The sequence below is a fragment of the Silurus aristotelis genome (genome assembly GCF_946808225.1).
Source record: "Silurus aristotelis genome assembly, chromosome: 17".
NCBI classification, from domain to species: Eukaryota; Metazoa; Chordata; class Actinopteri; order Siluriformes; family Siluridae; genus Silurus; species Silurus aristotelis.
Window position 1 is genome coordinate 13831986 of NC_139590.1, and position 18995 is coordinate 13850980.

The 18995-nt window shown below is 38.9% G+C and overlaps 2 protein-coding genes across 3 annotated transcripts; one reads left to right on the forward strand and one right to left on the reverse strand.

Moving 5' to 3' along the window:
- Positions 1 to 207: 207 nt before the first annotated feature.
- swsap1 (SWIM-type zinc finger 7 associated protein 1) lies at positions 208 to 7025 on the reverse strand. Its single transcript, XM_083565966.1, has 2 exons — positions 6605 to 7025; positions 208 to 1239 (listed from the first exon to the last, which is right to left on the reverse strand). Exons 1-2 carry the CDS (start codon positions 6866 to 6868, stop codon positions 661 to 663), a joined length of 843 nt encoding a protein of 280 aa, XP_083422092.1. The 5' UTR covers positions 6869 to 7025; the 3' UTR covers positions 208 to 660.
- Positions 7026 to 7282: 257 nt separating this feature from the next.
- On the forward strand, positions 7283 to 12846 carry znf653 (zinc finger protein 653). 2 transcript variants are annotated; one of them, XM_083565853.1, is made up of 10 exons: positions 7283 to 7626; positions 7799 to 7836; positions 8365 to 8657; positions 8939 to 9433; positions 9577 to 9757; positions 9930 to 10005; positions 10240 to 10351; positions 10934 to 11048; positions 11758 to 11857; positions 12507 to 12846. In XM_083565853.1, the coding sequence occupies exons 1-10, from the start codon at positions 7331 to 7333 to the stop codon at positions 12682 to 12684; spliced, it is 1884 nt and encodes a 627-aa protein (XP_083421979.1). In that variant the 5' UTR covers positions 7283 to 7330; the 3' UTR covers positions 12685 to 12846. The 2 variants fall into 2 exon arrangements, with proteins under 2 accessions (XP_083421979.1, XP_083421978.1); XM_083565852.1 differs by having other exon boundaries at positions 8365 to 8649; positions 8925 to 9433.
- Positions 12847 to 18995: the final 6149 nt, after the last annotated feature.

The following is an 18995-nucleotide window of genomic DNA, read 5'->3' on the forward strand; positions in this document are numbered from 1 at the left end:
GTGATATGTGAGCACCAGACAGGTTTAAGGTTTCAGCATTACTTAAATAATTCTGTAAATCTGACATTAAATAGGGCTGATTACTGATGTTGCTCAAAAACCACTTCATTAATGGCAAGTGAGTTTGAATGTCATTGGTTAATTTTGAGTGATCACATGCCAAAAATGTACACACAAACAATTTAACAATTACTCCCCCCTTATTAAATTTATTTATTCAATCTTATCGCAGTGTATACATTTGCTTACAAAACACAATACAGTAGCATTGCATTTCATTATACCTTATATTACATATAAACTTAGATTTTGATTTCTATTTAAAGTTTTCATTTCTAAAAATCTATTCTAAGTGCCAAAATGAGAGGAAAAAATATAAACGCTATCTCAGAAAAGCACATTATGATACAATTGATTACATCGTCATATTGGCCGATTCAGTGATTTTAATTCACTGAAAAATCTGTCTCAGCACAAAAAGATATTCAAATAATTTACCCATGAAAAACAATCCTAATTTACAAGAATTCATGAACTAAACTAGTTAACATACTAATAGCATTTTATACTAATTTGTCTCTGTGTGCAGCACAAACATCCTGTACTTCTAACTATAAATACAGTATTATTAAAATAAAACGCAATAAACTCCGCAACGTGTCATGCTTTACTTCCACAATCAGAAGGTTGCACCTGTGAAGTCTCCTCTTTTGCTGCATTTTCTGGCCTAAACTCCAGCGCCCCATTAGGCTGCATCACCACACGCCACTGCAATCCCGGGCATTTCTCTCCATTACCAAAGCCATCAACTTTCAGTCCTGGACCTGAGAGATACAGCAGCCACTCGTTCTGCACTTCTCCACTGACCATCACCTTGTGTAAATTGCATCTCACCTGCAGGTAGCGCTCCAGGACTAAGAAGATAGGATCCGGGGCGGCCACGTCGCCGCCTCGGCCTTCCCACACAGGCTGATAAGAGACAATGACCCTGCATGAAGGTTGTTGGCTTTTCTCACCTCTGGCCTTGAGGAAAGCAGCCGTGTCATGCAGGAGGGCTACAATGTGAGCAGAGGTGCTCTGACAATCTTGCTGCGGTCGGTCCTGAACACACACGTACTGCTCCAATCCATCTACGATCAGCAAGGAGGGAAGAGGTGCATTCTCCAGCACCAGTTCATGAAGAGATGCCACGTCCTCCAGGAGCTCTTCTAATGTCTTGGGATACACAAACCTGATTTTCTGCAAGGAAAGAACATTGAAAGAAATAATAATAATGAACTGGCTTCAGTACGAATACATATATAATCAATAAGTTATCTTCAACCGTTTTATATAGTAAATATCATTTTCATTAACAATTTGGTCTATTTTTACTTTGGTTAATGATAACCATTACCCACAATGCTTTATTCAAATACCTGCTGATAGCCAATGGGAACGAATCTCTATAACAACAGAGAGCAATACATTAAACTTTCCAGCTCACTCACCACCTCGACTGAGTTATATGTTCAAGCAAATCAGCTTTCAAAGCTTCGAACAAGTGAATTTGGTTACCAATTGTGTACCAAGTGAACTTCTGTACCAGTATGATCCTCCATGCCTAATTAGATCAAAAGGTGCAGGCTAATTGTCGGTACCTCAAATAATTAAGACTACAGCAGGGGGCAGATCTTTCTCTTATAAAGCCCCACAGTTATGGAACAGCTTTTCAATCAGTGTTCGGGACTCAGACACAGTCTCAGTGTTTAAGTCGAAGCTGAAAACATATTTATTTAGTCAAGTCTTTTATCTTATAGAATGTTTGGTGAAGTGGGATATTTCAAGTCAAGTTTATTTCTATAGCGCTTTTCACAACAGACATTGTCTCAAAGCAGCTTTACAGAAATCAACAGTCAAGGTGAATGGTGTGCTTTTATCCAGTCACGTCCCACCTCATGAAGATTATGGACCTTTAAAGAAGTAGATGCCGAACTCACAAACATCCCGAACCAACTAGGAGACGTACCAGTGCCAATTGGATCCCACTTCATGTGTGGAGTTTTGACATTGGACCTCCTGGAGTGTTTAAAGGCTCTGGCATGGAGAAGCTGGTGTTGGGTCTGTGATGATCACAAATGTTGAGCTATTTTATGAGTTGCTCAGTAGCTCCTAGTTTTATAACCATATAGACTGTATAAGACTGTAGAAAGAACATTACTCATAATCTTATACTCCAGTACTCATGTTAGTTCTCTCTCTTCAGTGTTCTGTATTGTTGAAAGATTTATGATCAAACTCTTGATGTCATCCAAATGAGGATGGGTTCCCCTTTTGAGTCTGGTTTCTCTCAAGGTTTCTTCCTTTGCCATCTCAGGGAGTTTTTTTCTTGCCACGGTCACATTTACATTTACATAATGTCACCGTCACAGTCAACACCAGCTCTCTCATCAGGGACAAACTTACACTTATAAAGAACATCTTATTCATTTTTATCATTACTTAATCTGTGTAAAGCTGCTTTGAGACAATGTTCATTGTTAAAAGCACTATTCAAATGAAAATGTATTGACTTCAATAGTCTTCGCAAAAAGCTAATGCAATTTTCCTTGCAAGTCTTGTCATCTCACAGATGCCAACCAAGTTGAGTACTGTCACGTTTTTTTTGGTTTTTTTTATTAATATTATTATTCCATAATGGCCGACAAAGGAGAAGGAAGGACATTTATAAGACAGGGTTTCTTCAAGAAAAGATGGACATCATTAAGAAAGGTCAGCCAAAGCAGTTCAAAACAGCTTTTTTACTTTTCGTTACTGCAAAATGTGCACAAATACACGAAAAATGCCTTCATTTCAAATCCCCAAGAAAACCGTAATGCAAGGAAATAAAACACACAAAGAACCCGAGGTCAGTGAAAGGAGACTTGTTAAATTGTATTCATTGGGTATCTCGATTTAGGAATGACATTCATTCTTGCTGCACGAGATACCCGTCTATTGATGCTTTCTTTAGTCGTCATATCATAATGATTGTCTTAAGAAGTAGAATGATTCAGGAAGGACACCAATGAAGACCTAGGTGTGAAATGCAAGGCCTTCGTTATGGCTTCGTGAAATCGCTGCCCTTTCTATGGCTAACATATTATTGTCAATGTCATATTATGGCTAACATATTATTGTCTATGAATATACCGCTCACATCCTCTCTTCCTCATAACCCAGCCATTAGGGGGGCACAAGCCAGTGTACTCTTAGTGCCGGTCCCAAGCCCGGGTAAATGGGGAGGGTTGCGTTAGGAAGGGCATCCAGCGTAAAACATGTGCCAAATCAAATATGCGGATCACAAATGAGAATTTCATACCGGATCGGTCGAGGCCCGGGTTACCAACGACAGCCACAGGTATCGTTAGCCGACAGGGTACCGGTGGAAATTGGGCTACTGTTGGCCGAAGGAGGAGAAGGAGAGGAGGAAGGCGTCTACAGAGACGGCAGGAAAAGGAGCAGTGTAGGAGAGTAGAGGTTCGGGTTGGTACTTTAAATGTTGGTACTATGACGGGTAAAGGGAGAGAGATAGCTGATATGATGGAGAGGAGAAAGGTAGATGTGTTGTGTGTTCAGGAGACCAAGTGGAAAGGGAGTAAGGCCAGGAACATTGGAGGTGGGTTTAAACTGTTTTATCATGGTGTGGATGGGAAGAGAAATGGTGTAGGGGTGATTCTGAAGGAAGCGTACAGTAAGAGTGTAGTGGAGGTGAAGAGAGTTTCTGATAGGGTGATGATCGTGAAGGTGGAAGTTGAAGGGATGATGATAAATGTCATCAGTGCCTATGCTCCACAAGTTGGCTGTGAGATGGAGGAGAGAGAAAGATTCTGGAGTGAATTAGATGAAGTGGTAGATGGTGTACCTAGGAAAGAACGATTGGTGATTGGGGCAGACTTTAATGGGCATGTAGGTGAAGGGAACAGAGGTGATGAGGAGGTGATGGGTAGGTATGGTTTTAAGGAGAGGAATGTGGAAGGGCAGATGGTGGTAGATTTTGCTAAAAGGATGGAAATGGCAGTGGTGAACACGTATTTTAAGAAGAAGGAGGATCATAGGGTGACGTATAAGAGTGGAGGAAGGTGCACACAGGTGGATTATCTTCTGTGTAGGAGATGCAACCTGAAGGAGATTGGAGACTGTAAGGTGTTGGCGGGGGACAGTGTAGCTAGACAGCATCGGATGGTGGTCTGTAGGATGGTTTTGGAGGCGAAGAAGAAGAGGAGGAAAGTAAGGTTTGAAAGAAGAATAAGATGGTGGAAACTGAAGGAGGAAGAGTGTAGTGTGAGGTTCAGGGAAGAGGTCAGACAGGGGCTTGGTGGTGGTGAAGAGGTGCCGGATGATTGGGCAACTACTGCAGGAGTGATGAGGGAGGCAGCTAGAAAAGTACTTGGTGTGACATCTGGAAATAGAAAGCAAGACAAGGAGACGTGGTGGTGGAATGAGGAAGTGCAGGAGAGCATTAGGGGAAAGAGGTTGGCAAAACAGAAGTGGGATCGACAGAGTGATGAGAAAAGTAGGCAGGAGTACAAGGAGATGCGGCAGCAGGTTAAAAGGGATGTGGCGAAAGCCAAGGAAAAGGCATATGAGGAACTGTATGAGAGGTTGGACACTAAGGAAGGAGAAAAGGATTTATACCGATTGGCCAAGCAGAGGGACCGAGCTGGGAAGGATGTATTGCAAGTTAGAGCAATAAAGGATGGAGAGGGAAATGTGTTGACTAGTGAGGAGAGTGTGTTGAGAAGATGGAGGGAGTATTTTGAGCAGCTGATGAATGAGGAAAATCAGAGAGAGAGAAGGTTGGAGGATGTGGAGTTGGTGAAGCAGGATGTAGATAGGATTAGTAAGGAGGAAGTGAGAGCAGCGATTAAGAGGATGAAGAATGGAAAGTCGGTTGGACCAGATGACATACCGGTAGAAGCGTGGAGATGTTTAGGAGAGATGGCAGTGGAGTTTTTAACCAGATTGTTTAACAGGATTCTGGAAGGGGAGAGGATGCCTGAGGAATGGAGAAGGAGTGTGCTGGTACCGATCTTTAAGCATAAGGGAGATGTGCAGACCTGCAGTAACTACAGGGGAATTAAGTTGATCAGTCACACCATGAAGTTATGGGAAAGAGTAGTGGAAGCCAGGTTGAGAGAAGAGGTGACCATCTGTGAGCAACAGTATGGTTTCATGCCGAGGAAGAGCACCACAGATGCCTTATTTGCTTTAAGGATGTTGATGGAGAAGTATAGAGAAGGACAGAAGGAGCTGCATTGTGTATTTGTGGATTTAGAGAAAGCGTACGACAGGGTGCCGAGAGAGGAGTTGTGGTATTGTATGAGGAAATCAGGTGTGTCAAAGAAGTATGTGAGGGTGGTGCAGGACATGTATGAGGACAGTGTGACGGCAGTAAAGTGTGCAGTAGGTACGACAGACTGGTTCAGGGTGAAGGTTGGACTGCATCAAGGATCGGCCCTGAGCCCTTTCCTGTTTGCAGTGGTGATGGACAGGTTGACGGACGAGGTCAGACAGGAGTCTCCCTGGACTATGATGTTTGCAGATGATATTGTGATTTGTGGTGAGAGTAGAGAGCAGGTTGAGAAGAGCCTGGAGAGGTGGAGATATGCGCTGGAGAGAAGGGGAATGAAAGTCAGTAGGAGTAAGACAGAGTACATGTGTGTGAATGAGAGGGAGGGCAGTGGAGTGATGCGGTTGCAGGGAGAAGAGGTGGAGAAGGTGGAGGAGTTCAGGTACCTGGGGTCAACAGTGCAAAGTAATGGAGAGTGTGTTAGGGAAGTAAAGAAAAGAGTGCAGGCAGGGTGGAGTGGGTGGAGAAGAGTGACAGGAGTGATTTGTGATAGAAGACTATCTGCAAGAATGAAAGGGAAAGTTTATAGGACTGTGGTGAGACCTGCGATGTTGTATGGATTAGAGACAGTGGCATTGAGTAAAAGACAGGAGGTGGAGCTGGAGGTAGCAGAGCTGAAGATGTTGAGGTTTTCGTTGGGAGTGACGAAGATGGACAAGATTAGAAATGAGTTTATTAGAGGGAGAGCGCATGTAGGATGTTTTGGTGACAAGGTGAGGGAGGCGAGATTGAGATGGTTTGGACATGTGCAGAGAAGGGACATGAGTTATATTGGTAGAAAAATGCTGAAGATGGAGCCACCAGGTAGGAGGAAAAGAGGAAGGCCAAGGAGGAGGTTCATGGATGTGGTGAGGGAAGACATGCAGGTAGTTGGTGTAAAAGAGGCAGATATAGAGGACAGGGTGGTATGGAGACGGATGATCCGCTGTGGCGACCCCTAATGGGAGCAGCCGAAAGAAGAAGAAGAAGAAGAAGAAGAAGATCCTCTCTTCCTCATGTTCAAAAACTTCCATATAAGGACACAAAGCCACGCCCACACTTTCATTAACAAAAAACGTTTGGCCCAAAGATCACAAAGAACACTTTTCCCAATAGTCTTGTATTTGAAAAAAATAAATAAATACACCATAATCATTATATTTAGAAAAAGGTATCTTCTACAGTTATTACAGAAAACTGAACAACCATGTATTTGAAAATAAAATTATATTTATACCCCAAATTTTAAGTTACCTTCAAACTGTCAGGCTTCAAAGATATAGATAAATCCTTTACAGTTACTGGAAGGCTCTGGATTTGATTCTTGGTGAAAAACAGCACTCTCAACCCCATTTCTGAAGCTGCTGTTACAGCTGTCAGGAATAAAAGCGATTTATTGATGTCTTCATCTCCAATCACCAGAGTGCTGCTCTCTGTGTGAGAAAAGAGTTTCAGATCACCTGCAGCGTGTAGCTGTGAACCAAACCGCTGGAAAACAAAACTCAGTATATCAGCCATGGTTATTTCACAAACATCTATAGTCTATTTTGGCGGTAGAAGATAAGAAGCTGGTGAGCTCATTTCCAGAAAACTGAACACCGGCATTAAAGCTATTTGGCTACATTCTGCACCTGGTACTTGCTTTCCCCGCGAACAGTAAGCGCCCCGCCCACTTCGCTGTGATTGGCCATTTAGAAGTTTGTCTCTGCATTTCGATTGGATATTCCATGTGTCAACATTGTCTGCAGCAGTTTGTCAGTCCTTAATTTGCATTATTGTTTTTATTTATTTATTATTATTTCAATATTAATATTAAAAAAAAAGTTTAACACCAACTAGTTCGTGTTTGGAATCTATGATTTTATATTCTGGACAACAACAACAAAAAAAAAATCCACTTCCTTTAAATGTGCTTTTGTACTTCCGCTCATCTCAAATCCCTTTAAGAAAAACCAAAACAATTCAACAGCTGATATAAAGATGGCGGCCCTGTGCTCGCAAGTGACCGCTAGTCTGGACTCGAAAGAGTCTGGGAATAAAATTCATGCCATTTTACGGCGGTGCAGGGGTCGACCCAGGCTGTCGGAGACAGACCGAGCTCGTAGACGACTCGAATCCCGAAAAAAGTACGATGTCCGACGAGTGTACCTCGGAGAATCGCACAAGGTCTGGAGCGACCTGCGGCAGGAAACCTGCATGAGCGACGCTGGACTCGCCGAGTATTTAATCTTGCTGAACTCGGCTTATGGGGAAAGATACAAGCAGAAATACTGCGTGTATGTGCAACATTTCCTGGCTAAAGTAATATGCATTTTGTTTGTAAAAGCGGTGGTTCCAGCACTTTTGTTAGTAGGATAAAATCCACGTAAACTATGGGAGACTAAGGTTAAGTTTGAAGTTTGAGCCAAAATAATGCACACTTATATTTGTCTGTTTTTATCTTGGTAGGAAGAACTTTCCAGAACTGTGCAGAAATCAGAAAAAAGGTACCGATTTCCTGTACGAGCACGCATATAAAATGATACGTCATTCATTGCGTGTAAGCAGTAGAATCTTATCACTGTCAAATGATTTGAAGAATAAATGAACCGCAGCATTAATTCAAACACACTTACATGCACATGAAACCTTGGAGAAGTTCAGGACAACCAGGTGTCCTCCTGTCCTCTCACTGACATGCAGGTCCTCTTTTAGAAAAAAAAACAAACCTGAATGATCTGGCCATCAGATTGTTTGAAAACTATTTCTATCCTATTGTTTTCAATCCTATATCACTCCATTTCTAGATTCAGCCTATACTGCCTGCATTATATTTAATCACTAATGCTGGCAAGCAGGGCTAAAAAAAAGGAACAAACAATGACACCCCCATCCATTTATCTACCACATTCATTTCAATCCTCCAGCACAGCTTAGTATGTTTGACTACAAAGTGCTTCTGTGCTTCTCTGTGTGAGGGTTTCTGATAAATACTGTAAATACATATGCATCTTTTATTTATTTTTTTCATGTAGGAAAGAAGGTGGCTGCAACAAGCTTGCAGAGCTTGGTAAGCTGGTATCAGCAGCACTGCCAGATTTGTTCTCTTGAACCAGAACTGCGATCTGTGGAGCCAACCTTGGGTGTGTCTACTACTGTGCTCTGGCAGTGTGATGCTGAGCATTCATTCATACAACACATTTCATGGCCTGTGGGGGGCAGTAGCGAATCAGACGAGGACGATGGTGAGCCGGAGCCAGAAAAAAAGACAGCTGTCCAGACTGCAGAAAAAGCTGTGAGCAACCAAAGGACCATGGCAGGTGTGGTTGTATGAGTAATCATAAATGAAAGAAAACCCAGCCTTCTCTAAACACTGTTTGATTAAAAAAAATAATAATAATAATAAATTCAGCACTCGTATTCACACGTTCTTTTTGGCTTTTCTAAGTTGCTTTTGTTGAGATCTCTGCAGTTATTTATATTCAAGTAGTTTTTAAAGTAAGTGTCTAAAAATGTCATGGAATTTAAGGAATTTAATAGAATGAGGTAGCTGTGCAGTCATTGCTTGGACATATAATGGCCATCATTTGTCCAGATACAAAAGATGAGCTGGAGAGTGCCACAGCAGACGTTTCTGAAATGGCTCAACAGATGTCCTCCACGGCTTTTAGTCAAGTCTCATCCCAAAGCGAAGTTGTTGCATCCTCACCCTCCCAGGGAGACCAGGTCATGTGGGAAACGGAAGCAGAACGAGAACGGGAACTTGCCATGACTGACTGTGAAAATGAAGCAAGAGATGACTTTTCTTTAGTGGAGGAAGCTAGTGAGGTAAAGCCTGAAGTTTTAAGAGTTCGTGGTCTTGGGACAAATGGTTATGAATGTGTGGTGGTTACTGCGGCTTTGATGGAAAGCCTCCATGGACCGCATGAATCCAGTCGTTTAACAGGGGCCACTGAAGAGAACAGAACACGACCAGTCTCAGAAGGAATGAGCCATACGCCCACAGCAGCCACTCCAGTACAAGCAGAGCTCTATGAAACCCAAGCACTGCAAAACATAGTGGGAAACTGTGAGCTACCAGACCATACACTTCAGGGTTCACAGGTAGGTCACTGTGTAGATGTTCATGCCGGATTACAGAAAATCATACAGTGCAGTGTTGGTCAGTTAATTTATTCGCATGTCCCATTTTGGATTGATTGATTTCTTTGCTTTCTTGGTTCCTTCATGCACATGTATTTCTCTAGCTAATCATAATCACAGGATCCAGTTACGAAGCGATGACCTCTGAAGGCATTCAGCTTAACATGGGTGGTGGAGACGTGGAGGGGGTCACATGCACAGTGATAGAGGGGATGTCTTATAATCCGCTGTGCCAATCAGAAGCAGTCGTCTACAATAGCATCTCACTAACAGATCCAACGACGGGTATGGAAGAGCTGCATGTCAATTTAGAGACTGCAAGAGTAACACTGCAGTGTAGTAGCTCAATATATTATTTAGTTACTCTGTTAATTAAGATTATGATCAAATCCATAGGAGTAGCCATTAAAGCAGTTCACTTGTGCTGCATATTAAAACTCTATATATTGTTTTCCAGACCTGAGTGAAAAGCAGCTGTTGGAGCCGAGTGAAGAATCGCACAATCAGAAAGCTGTTCAGTGTTCTCTCAGCAGGTGTGTGTGAATTCATAGTGGGACTGTGGGTAGTTATACAACAAAAGATTTCTGAGTCATTGCCTTTAGGATTATAAAGCTTTCAAACTTACTTTCTGTCTACCTTATTGTTAAACTCTGTGATATTACCTTTTCATAAAGATGATATCTTTAAAGGCCTGTTGCCATGGCATCACTGCTAATGTTTGTGTGTGTGTGTGGGTGTGTGTGTGTGTTCACGGATGCAACCTTCAGGTCTAAGAGAAGTCGACAGGGTCCAGTCATTGAGGCAGATGGCATGCTAAAAATGTTCCACTGTCCATATGAGGGATGCAGCCAGGTGTACGTGGCCCTCAGCAGCTACCAGGTGCATTTAACTAACGTTCAGCATGCATATAATTAGAGGCTTGCTTGAAGAACACTGTTTATTAATGGTTACAGCTGCTTGTATCAAGTGATAAATTGCTCAAATCTACTTTTCTTTACTTTTCAGATTTTAATGTGCAGTAAGGAATGTACTTTAATTTACACTAAGGGCTATCTTTATTGTAATTATATTGTTACCTTCCTGGTAGTTACACGAATAGGTAGGTTAATAAGTTGCCTGGCATCTGGAGGAAAACCAAACATTTACTTTGAATTTCTCTCTAACTTCCTGTATTTACTAATGAACAATTTTGAGTGGTTTTTTTTATAATTATTTTATTTTTATTTACATTACCATAACGAAATCCAGATGGTGGTTTAATTTGGCTGGACGAGTAAATGTAATATCCTGAAATGTTAACCAAAAAAGCAAGTTCACTACTTGAGATAACAGACCATTTATATGTTCATTTCAAGAATAGTTAGCAGTACCACAGAGTACATAAGATGCACTGATTTTGATGTTTTCTTTGTAAAAGATGAACCTGTAAATAGAGTTGTTCTGTGGGTCTGTCTGTTATAGAACCATGTAAACCTGGTACACAGGAAAGGCAGGACTAAAGTATGTCCACATCCTGGCTGCGGGAAAAAGTTTTACTTATCTAACCATCTGCATCGCCATATGATTATTCATTCAGGTAAACCCACTTGTACAGTTTCCAAGTATGTCAAATAATTCTTTTCTGGTATTTAGCGAATTTGGGCCGGGTTCGATCCCCGGTCAGGGAACCAACCCCAGCCACTCTTGGTGCTGGTCCCAAGCCCAGATAAATGGGGAGGGTTGCGTTAGGAAGGGCATCCAGCGTAAAAACATGTGCCAAATCAAACATGCGGATGATCCGCTGTGGCGACCCCTAATGGAAAAGCCGAAAGAAAGTTTTTATTTAGCGATTTTATAAAATTTTTTTCCTTAAAAAATGACATCTTTATTGCACATGTGCATTAACAAAATTGTGGATTTTTAGCTGAAATTACTTTGCCTCAGCTGCAAAGATGCAAAGATACCTTCTAGCCCAAAATTTGCATTCCAAATACATACAGCACAGCCCGATTTATCCTCAAATACACTTCATTTACATTAAACACGCCCTGATTTTTAAATATGTTGTGATTGAAGGAATAAAAGGAAAGCAGGTAAGGTGCTGTGGAAAAAAAGGAAATAGAAGTCATTTTATAGGGTGTTAAAATAGTTTTCTCATTTACATACATTCCTTTTAGATGTGAGCAGGATCACATTAAAATGGCAACAATTAAATAATGAATAACAACAATGTGGAATTTGTGTATACTAATTTTCTGAGCGAATCTGGACCTTCTGCTTGACAGCTGTCTCTTACGTTTGTCCAGGAGTGCGAGACTTCATCTGTGAGACATGTGGCAAATCTTTCAAACGCAAGAACCATTTAGAGGTGCACAGGCGCACTCACACAGGAGAGACGCCATTACAGTGAGTTAAACCTGTTGTGTGGGTTTTATCTATTAGGTTTATTGTTCATAAATTGTCTTTAATTTATTGCAATATATTGTTTACATGTAATCGCTACCTATCTGTATTTATCTTTAAATAAGGGGAGCATTAAGTCTGTAATACTGATTAATGAACGTGCTTGTGCATTGATGTGCTATTTATAAGATGCAAATGTTACAATACAATTTGTCTTTGTAGATTTTCATACAGCCAGTGCAAACTCTCTGTCCAAACGTATATAACATGAAAAAGATGAAAAGTGGCTGGTGTTAATTCGAAACATTACTATTCCCGATTATTTATTTTTATTTATTTATTTATTTTTCTTTGCTATGTTCCAACCTTTTTTTTTTTTTTTTTTAGTTTCCTAATAGCTACTGAAATCAGAGCTCTAGATATTCCGATTCTGAAACTTGTTGAACAAGTTATGACAGTGTTCCAGCAGCCCTTATAAACCGTAAAGCGTTGTGCTTTATTTGTACCAGCTACAAAGTTATCTGGGCTGCACACAGGGGACTTCCAACTTCATGCCATAGATAACATTACTCACACTTCATCACATGAGCTTTTGACTGCAAAAGAGAATTTGCTCACACAAAATGATGTGAAGTGGCTTTACTTTTTGCAGGTGTGAAATCTGTGGTTATCAGTGTCGTCAACGGGCTTCCCTCAACTGGCACATGAAGAAGCACACTTCAGAAGCGCACTACAACTACACCTGCGAGTACTGCGGCAAACGCTTTGAGAAACTCGACAGTGTCAAGTTCCACAAGCTCAAAAGCCACCCTGATAGTCAGACCACTTGAAAGACAATTTTTAGAACAGAGGCAAGATGGATAGTTTATTATTTAAGAATAAATCTGCTTTAACACCAGCGTTAACTAGTGACTGTTGGGAAGAGTGTACTGTTTACTGAGTGGGCCCTTAGAAAGTACATAAGGGGGAAGGTATGTAAAAAAAGAACGAAATAGGCCCAAAGTTATACTTTTATGTGTGCTACATTTAAGGCCGAATTTTTCTGTGTGCTGTGCCGGTCACAGCTTTTATTCACCAACTTATGGTGTTGCATGGTTCTTAAATATCTGCGTGAAGTATTGTTTACAAAGTGCTTTGTATGTTCACATTCTACTGTTAAATTCTCCTCTTAAGCTTTCTAAAAACGTGTTTAAGTACGTGTTTTAACACATTTTTATGTGTTTCGAAAGGTTTTTGAGAAACAACGTTTAAGTGAAATAAAATTAAATGCAGAGTTTGTGCGATTTGCTGATCCAAAATTTATGGTGAAATCTTTTTATGAAATATTGCAGATGAAAACAGATTTTTCAATTGTTAACAGGACAATTATGTGATGGACTCGTGTATTAGACAGGGTGTACCACCTTGTGCCCAACGTTTCCATGATCGCCTCCTGATATACTGACAATGAATGGATGTTCCAATATCAAATCGGTCATTACAACATGAGTGCTTATTAATAGCAAAATGTTTAAACAGGAGGATTGGCAATGTTTTACATTTGCTCTTTTTGTGTATAGATTTTGACTTGAATACACAAGCACAACCTCAGATCTCTTTAAGTCTAAAGAAGCATTTCAGCTAGGACTGAAATATTTTAAATAAAGTCAAATATATTGTTAAACTAAAAGTGTTCTGTTTTTTAATAGCCCATGGTGTTCAGAAGCTGATATGCTCTTTTTGTCAGAAGCATATCAGGTTTAAAAAAAAACTGTCATCAGGTATCAACAGCTGAAATCATGTACTGTAGTCAAAAGAGACCAAAAATAACTTTTTTCTTAATAAACACTATCAATGTTTGGCTAAAAAGGAATAGTCACCAATGCTACTGAAAATGTGGTGAACTTTGGGGGGAAAACACCACAACATTACATTTGTGATTCATAAATTGGCTTCCCCTGCCAAGCTGTTGTTAGAGAAGGGCCTTTAAACCAGACAGTGAACTCAGTCATGCATCCATATCCAATATCCGTAGGAACACAGTGATTTGCAGTGGTAAGCGCTAGGACTGCAACAACTAATCGGTAAAATTATTAATAATTAACTAAGAAATTGCTGGTGAAAATGGCGGACAGTACAGGTCAACCGGCAGCAGGAAAAAGTGCATCCCAAATCATCCAAGGGATGGGAGCATTTTATATTAAATACAGGGCATGGGAGCATTTTGGATTAAACGCAACAAAGAAAACTCTACCTGGAAGGTATACGAAGCGGAGCTTGTTTGGCATGGAAATACCGCAGTGATCCATGAGCACGCGAAAAGAAAACGCACTGGAGTCACGGATGAAGGTGAAACATCAGCACGGTGAGCATAAACTGTTTAATCAGCTCACTCGCGACATAGTGATGGGTTCAATTAAAACGGTGCGAACCAACACTAAATCTAAAAACAGCAAAATAACAGCAGCAGTAAACAATTACGTTTTTAGTCACTGTTGTGGTTTTTAGCTGATGATTTGTACACCAGTGCATTTTTTTATTTATTTATTTTTATTTGCCTACTACAACAGTAACTTATGTTTTCAAACGTGATTTACTGCAGTTTTACTACGTTCAAATGCTTGTTTTTAGTGTTCGTATATTTAGTTTATGCAAATATAATAAAATTTTTTTTTTTAACAAAATGTATTACTTTTTTTAAGCATAGATGTCAACTTGCCATCTGCAAAATACAATCTAAATGTTGATTTGCAGAAATTGCTTCACCTTGCATATTTAAATCCTTTTTGGGTTTTTTTGGGGTTTTTTGCAGAAAGAAACAACACAGCATGGATGAATTTGTTCAACAAAGAAATCCCCCATGCACTCCTCAACAAGCAGCCATTAGAAGCTTTAAAATGTCTAAATTGACGATAGTTAAACTCAATCTGTGGCTTTTGCATTTTTGAAGTAAACATTTATACATAAATTCCCTGACATAGAGTTTTACATAGTTATAATAAGCAAAATAACCAATTTAAAACAATGTTTTTTTATCTGATTTATCGAAGACAATGAATCATCCGATTAATCGATTATCAGAATAATCGTTAGTTGCAGCCCTAGTAAGCTCAGTCAATGAGTACATCCCACATATGCAAATTAACACTTTAAAATGTTCTGGATGGAGGATATACAAATATAGGGGACGTTTACAAATGTCTCCAGTCTTGTTCACCATTATAGGAAGGGGCTCTGCGCTGTTACTCTTTCCAGTAAATGTTTTACAGAATATTAATTTGGGGCGGTGCCCATAACTTGGAAACCATTGTTTTGCAGAATACGTTGCACTTCTTTTAAATAGAGACCATTTCAACTGCTATTAGTTCATAAAAGGAAGTGATGTCTTTATTGGACATTTCGGGTTAGCTAACGCTCACATTAATAACATTAGTGGGAGGCGGCTTATGCACTGTGATATTTAGAGTTTGTTTATTGCTTGCTTTAAAAAATTTCAAAATTAAAACTAAGACCGTTGTTCATGCTCTCTCAGACCTGGGACTAAATTGCTGTCGGAAATTAAAGCATTTAAATTTTCATAAAAACAAAACGCAACGTGCAGGTTGGATACTGACTAGCAACTTAAATCTACTTTTAAAATCAACAACAAACAATGAATTTAAATTTAATATGAATTAGATATATAAAAAAAAAGACATGTTCGTATTGTACTGCACCTTCTTGTTTATACGTGACCGCCCACAGGGCTCAGAAGGAGGATTCACACACTTTGTTTAACTGCAACAAGGATCACATGAAATAAATATGAATGCAATAAGTTATAATGAAACACAACAAATAATTTTGTAAAGCATGTGGTTTTATACATTAATTTCACTGTTCTTACCGTTCGTGGGTTCTCGGCTTTGTTCTGCCGATCGCAAAAGTACAAATACTTCGTTACTGTACTTAAGTTGATTTTTCTGGTATCAGTAATTAATTTCAGGTGTTTTTCTGACAACTTTTTACTTTCACTTATTAAATTTTTACACAAATATCTCTGCTTTCTAATTCTTACATTTTTAAACCACACGCGTTACTTTAGTTTTATTCTTTTTGGTGAAATGTCAATATCTTATCTTCATTGCATATTGTTTTCAGCCCAATAATCTATTTTGTCTTTGCGCACCTTTTTTAATCTATCATTAGTGTATAATTTCCTGGTTGTCTCACACCACAGACTTAGACTAGTTTACAAAGCTAACAATAAGCAATGCAGAAGGCTTCAAGAAGTTTGGGTTTAACGAGGATGAGACAGAGGGAGATGGCGATCTACAGTAAACATCTACAGACTGAGAACAGAGATATTCCTGATCACATGATCATCATCTTTTCTCTGCTTGTGTTTTATATGGTGGATGTTCAGCCAGGATACATTTATTAGGTAACAAAATTGACATTTGTTTTGTATTAATATATTAATTAGGGGCTGTCAGAATTAACGCAATGAAAGCGCATTAGGGCAAATTCATTTTACTGTACTGTACCCATGATTAATACAGCACACATTTCTGTTTTAAATAAAATTGCAATAAATAAAATACAAAAGAGGCCAAATTTAAACCTTCAACACAACACATTTATTCACAATGTCCTTTCTTTTCTCAGATATAATAAATAAATAAACTTCACAGAAATTTTTTTATCAGTAAACATTTGTTTTACTGATGCGCCATGTCTCAAATCAAGCACCAAAATCTGCCCCCAATTTTTTTCCCTAATAACGCCGAAACCAAATTACATTACTCGTCTTTTTTTTTTTTTTTTACCATTCACAGAAGAGCAATACATCATTCGAATCTGTAAAGGGTCTATGTTTATTTGTATACACTCATAATAACAACAAAACACTGTGCTTTTTTAAAATAAAGAAAACAGACAGGATGCGTGCTCTGCTGTCTCTGTCATCTCTCTTCACAAACAAATAAAACAACCTGAATCTCAGTGAATACTTGCCTCACCAACATAATAAATATATGAATGGGAAACTCAAAATGTCTAATTTTAAATAAACCAGTTCACATTGAAAATAAATATTCTCTTATAAAGTAATCTGTAAGAAAGTTAGAAGAGGTAAAGTTTCTCCGGTATCACTTAATCAACAGTCCGTTTGGTGTCCTGGTGATTTTGAAATTGAAAACAACATAATTACTTGAAAACATTTACAAGAATATTTTGTCTTCGTGCTCTATGTTGATGATAATTTCACTAATAATAAACATACATTTGCATAAAGCATCCATATTTGTCCAGGCTCATGTTGATTAGAGTATTAATAACTTAGTTCAAAATTATAAAAAAAAGTAGTAATTTAATTTAAGGTACATTTAGAACAGATAAAAATGTGCTTAAAAATGTAGTAATTGGATGTGTGAAGGATGTGTGTACTTACGCCACCTCTGGCGGATCGGTTTATTACCACTGCAGTTTATACACTCTCTCTCTCTCTCTCTCTCTCTCTCTCTCTCTCTCTCTCTCTCTCTCTCTCTCTCTCTCTCTCTCTCTCTCTCTCTCTCTCTCTCTCTCTCTCTCTCTCTCTCTCTCTCTCTCTCTCTCTCTCTCTCTCTCTCAACTCCCACACAGACTCTTTCTTTCCAATGATTCCAAATCACCGTGCTTGCGGTTTTATCTCTAGATCTTATTTAAAATTGTTGTACGTCATTTATATCCTTACATTTCACTCCCTTTAATTAAATGGAATTGAGTTAGCAATGTGATTTATTATTAGCATTGACATACTCACACTAATAACTTCGCACTAATAACTCAATCGGTTACTATAGCAACGAACCAAACAGAGGACATTTACTTGCGTGTGGTGACGTGTTTCCGACTTTTCTGCTAAGAAAACAGTAAATCCTTATTATTATCTATTTTTTTATTACATCTTACACACACACACACACACACACACACACACACACACACACACACACACACACACATATATATGTATATATATATATATATATATATATATATATATATATATATATATATATATATATATATATATATATATATATATATATATATATATACAGTACAGACCAAAAGTTTGGACACACCTTCTCATTCAAAGAGTTTTCTTTATTTTCTTGACTATGAAAATTGTAGAGTCACACTGAAGGCATCAAGGGCTATTTGACCAAGAAGGAGAGTGATGGGGTGCTGCGCCAGATGACCTGGCCTCCACAGTCACCGGACCTGAACCCAATCGAGATGGTTTAGGGGTGAGCTGGACCGCAGAGTGAAGGCAAAAGGGCCAACAAGTGCCAAGCATCTCTGGGAACTCCTTCAAGACTGTTGGAAGACCATTTCAGGTGACTACCTCTTGAAGCTCATCAAGAGAATGCCAAGAGTGTGCAAAGCAGTAATCAAAGCAAAAGGTGGCTACTTTGAAGAACCTAGAATATGACATTTTCTGTTGTTTCACACTTTTTTGTTATGTATATAATTCCATATATAATTCCACATGTGTTAATTCATAGTTTTGATGCCTTCAGTGTGAATCTACAATTTTCATAGTCATGAAAATAAAGAAAACTCTTTGAATGAGAAGGTGTGTTCAAACTTTTGGTCTGTACTGTGTATATATATATATATATTGTTTATTTCTTTTATTTTTAGGATGTAAACAAAAAAACACAGCATAAATGATACTGCAGCATGTCTGGCCCTAAAACATTTCCGGCTGTGGCATTTTTTTTTTATCACAAAGCTGTCAAAACAAAATGACTAAAGCGTACTTAAAACAGTTCAAACAGTATATATAATATTGTATTATAATGGAATCATACAAAATCTTTGTGTTTAAACTCTGTGTCGTTAAGTTGTTGAGATTCACTACAGGTGCCATAACCGTATAACATTCGGACTGTTTTTTCTCAATATGCTTCTTTGTAGAATTAGTTTGTACATTACCTAATATGCTTTTAAACAGATATATTCAATCTTTAGTGTTAGCTTTTTTTTTCTCTTCTCTTTTTCCTTTTTTTTTTCTTTTTTTTCCTCCCCCAGTATTTTTTTTTCATGTTGAACAAACATTGGTACCTTATTAGTTTACAGTCCTACATACACTTAGATGAGCATTTCATTAGGTGTAAATGCTGTAATGGGTTGC

Coding starts and splice junctions, on each gene's coding strand:
- znf653 (XM_083565852.1), top strand. CDS start 7,331: ATGGCGGCCCTGTGCTCGCAAGTGACCGCTAGTCTGGACTCGAAAGAG. Junction 7,627..7,798: donor TACAAGCAGAAATACTGCGT/GTATGTGCAACA, acceptor TTATCTTGGTAG/GAAGAACTTTCCAGAACTGT. Junction 9,434..9,576: donor ATACACTTCAGGGTTCACAG/GTAGGTCACTGT, acceptor GTATTTCTCTAG/CTAATCATAATCACAGGATC.
- swsap1 (XM_083565966.1), bottom strand. CDS start 6,868: ATGGCTGATATACTGAGTTTTGTTTTCCAGCGGTTTGGTTCACAGCTA. Junction 1,240..6,604: donor TGAAGCCTGACAGTTTGAAG/GTAACTTAAAAT, acceptor CTTTCCTTGCAG/AAAATCAGGTTTGTGTATCC.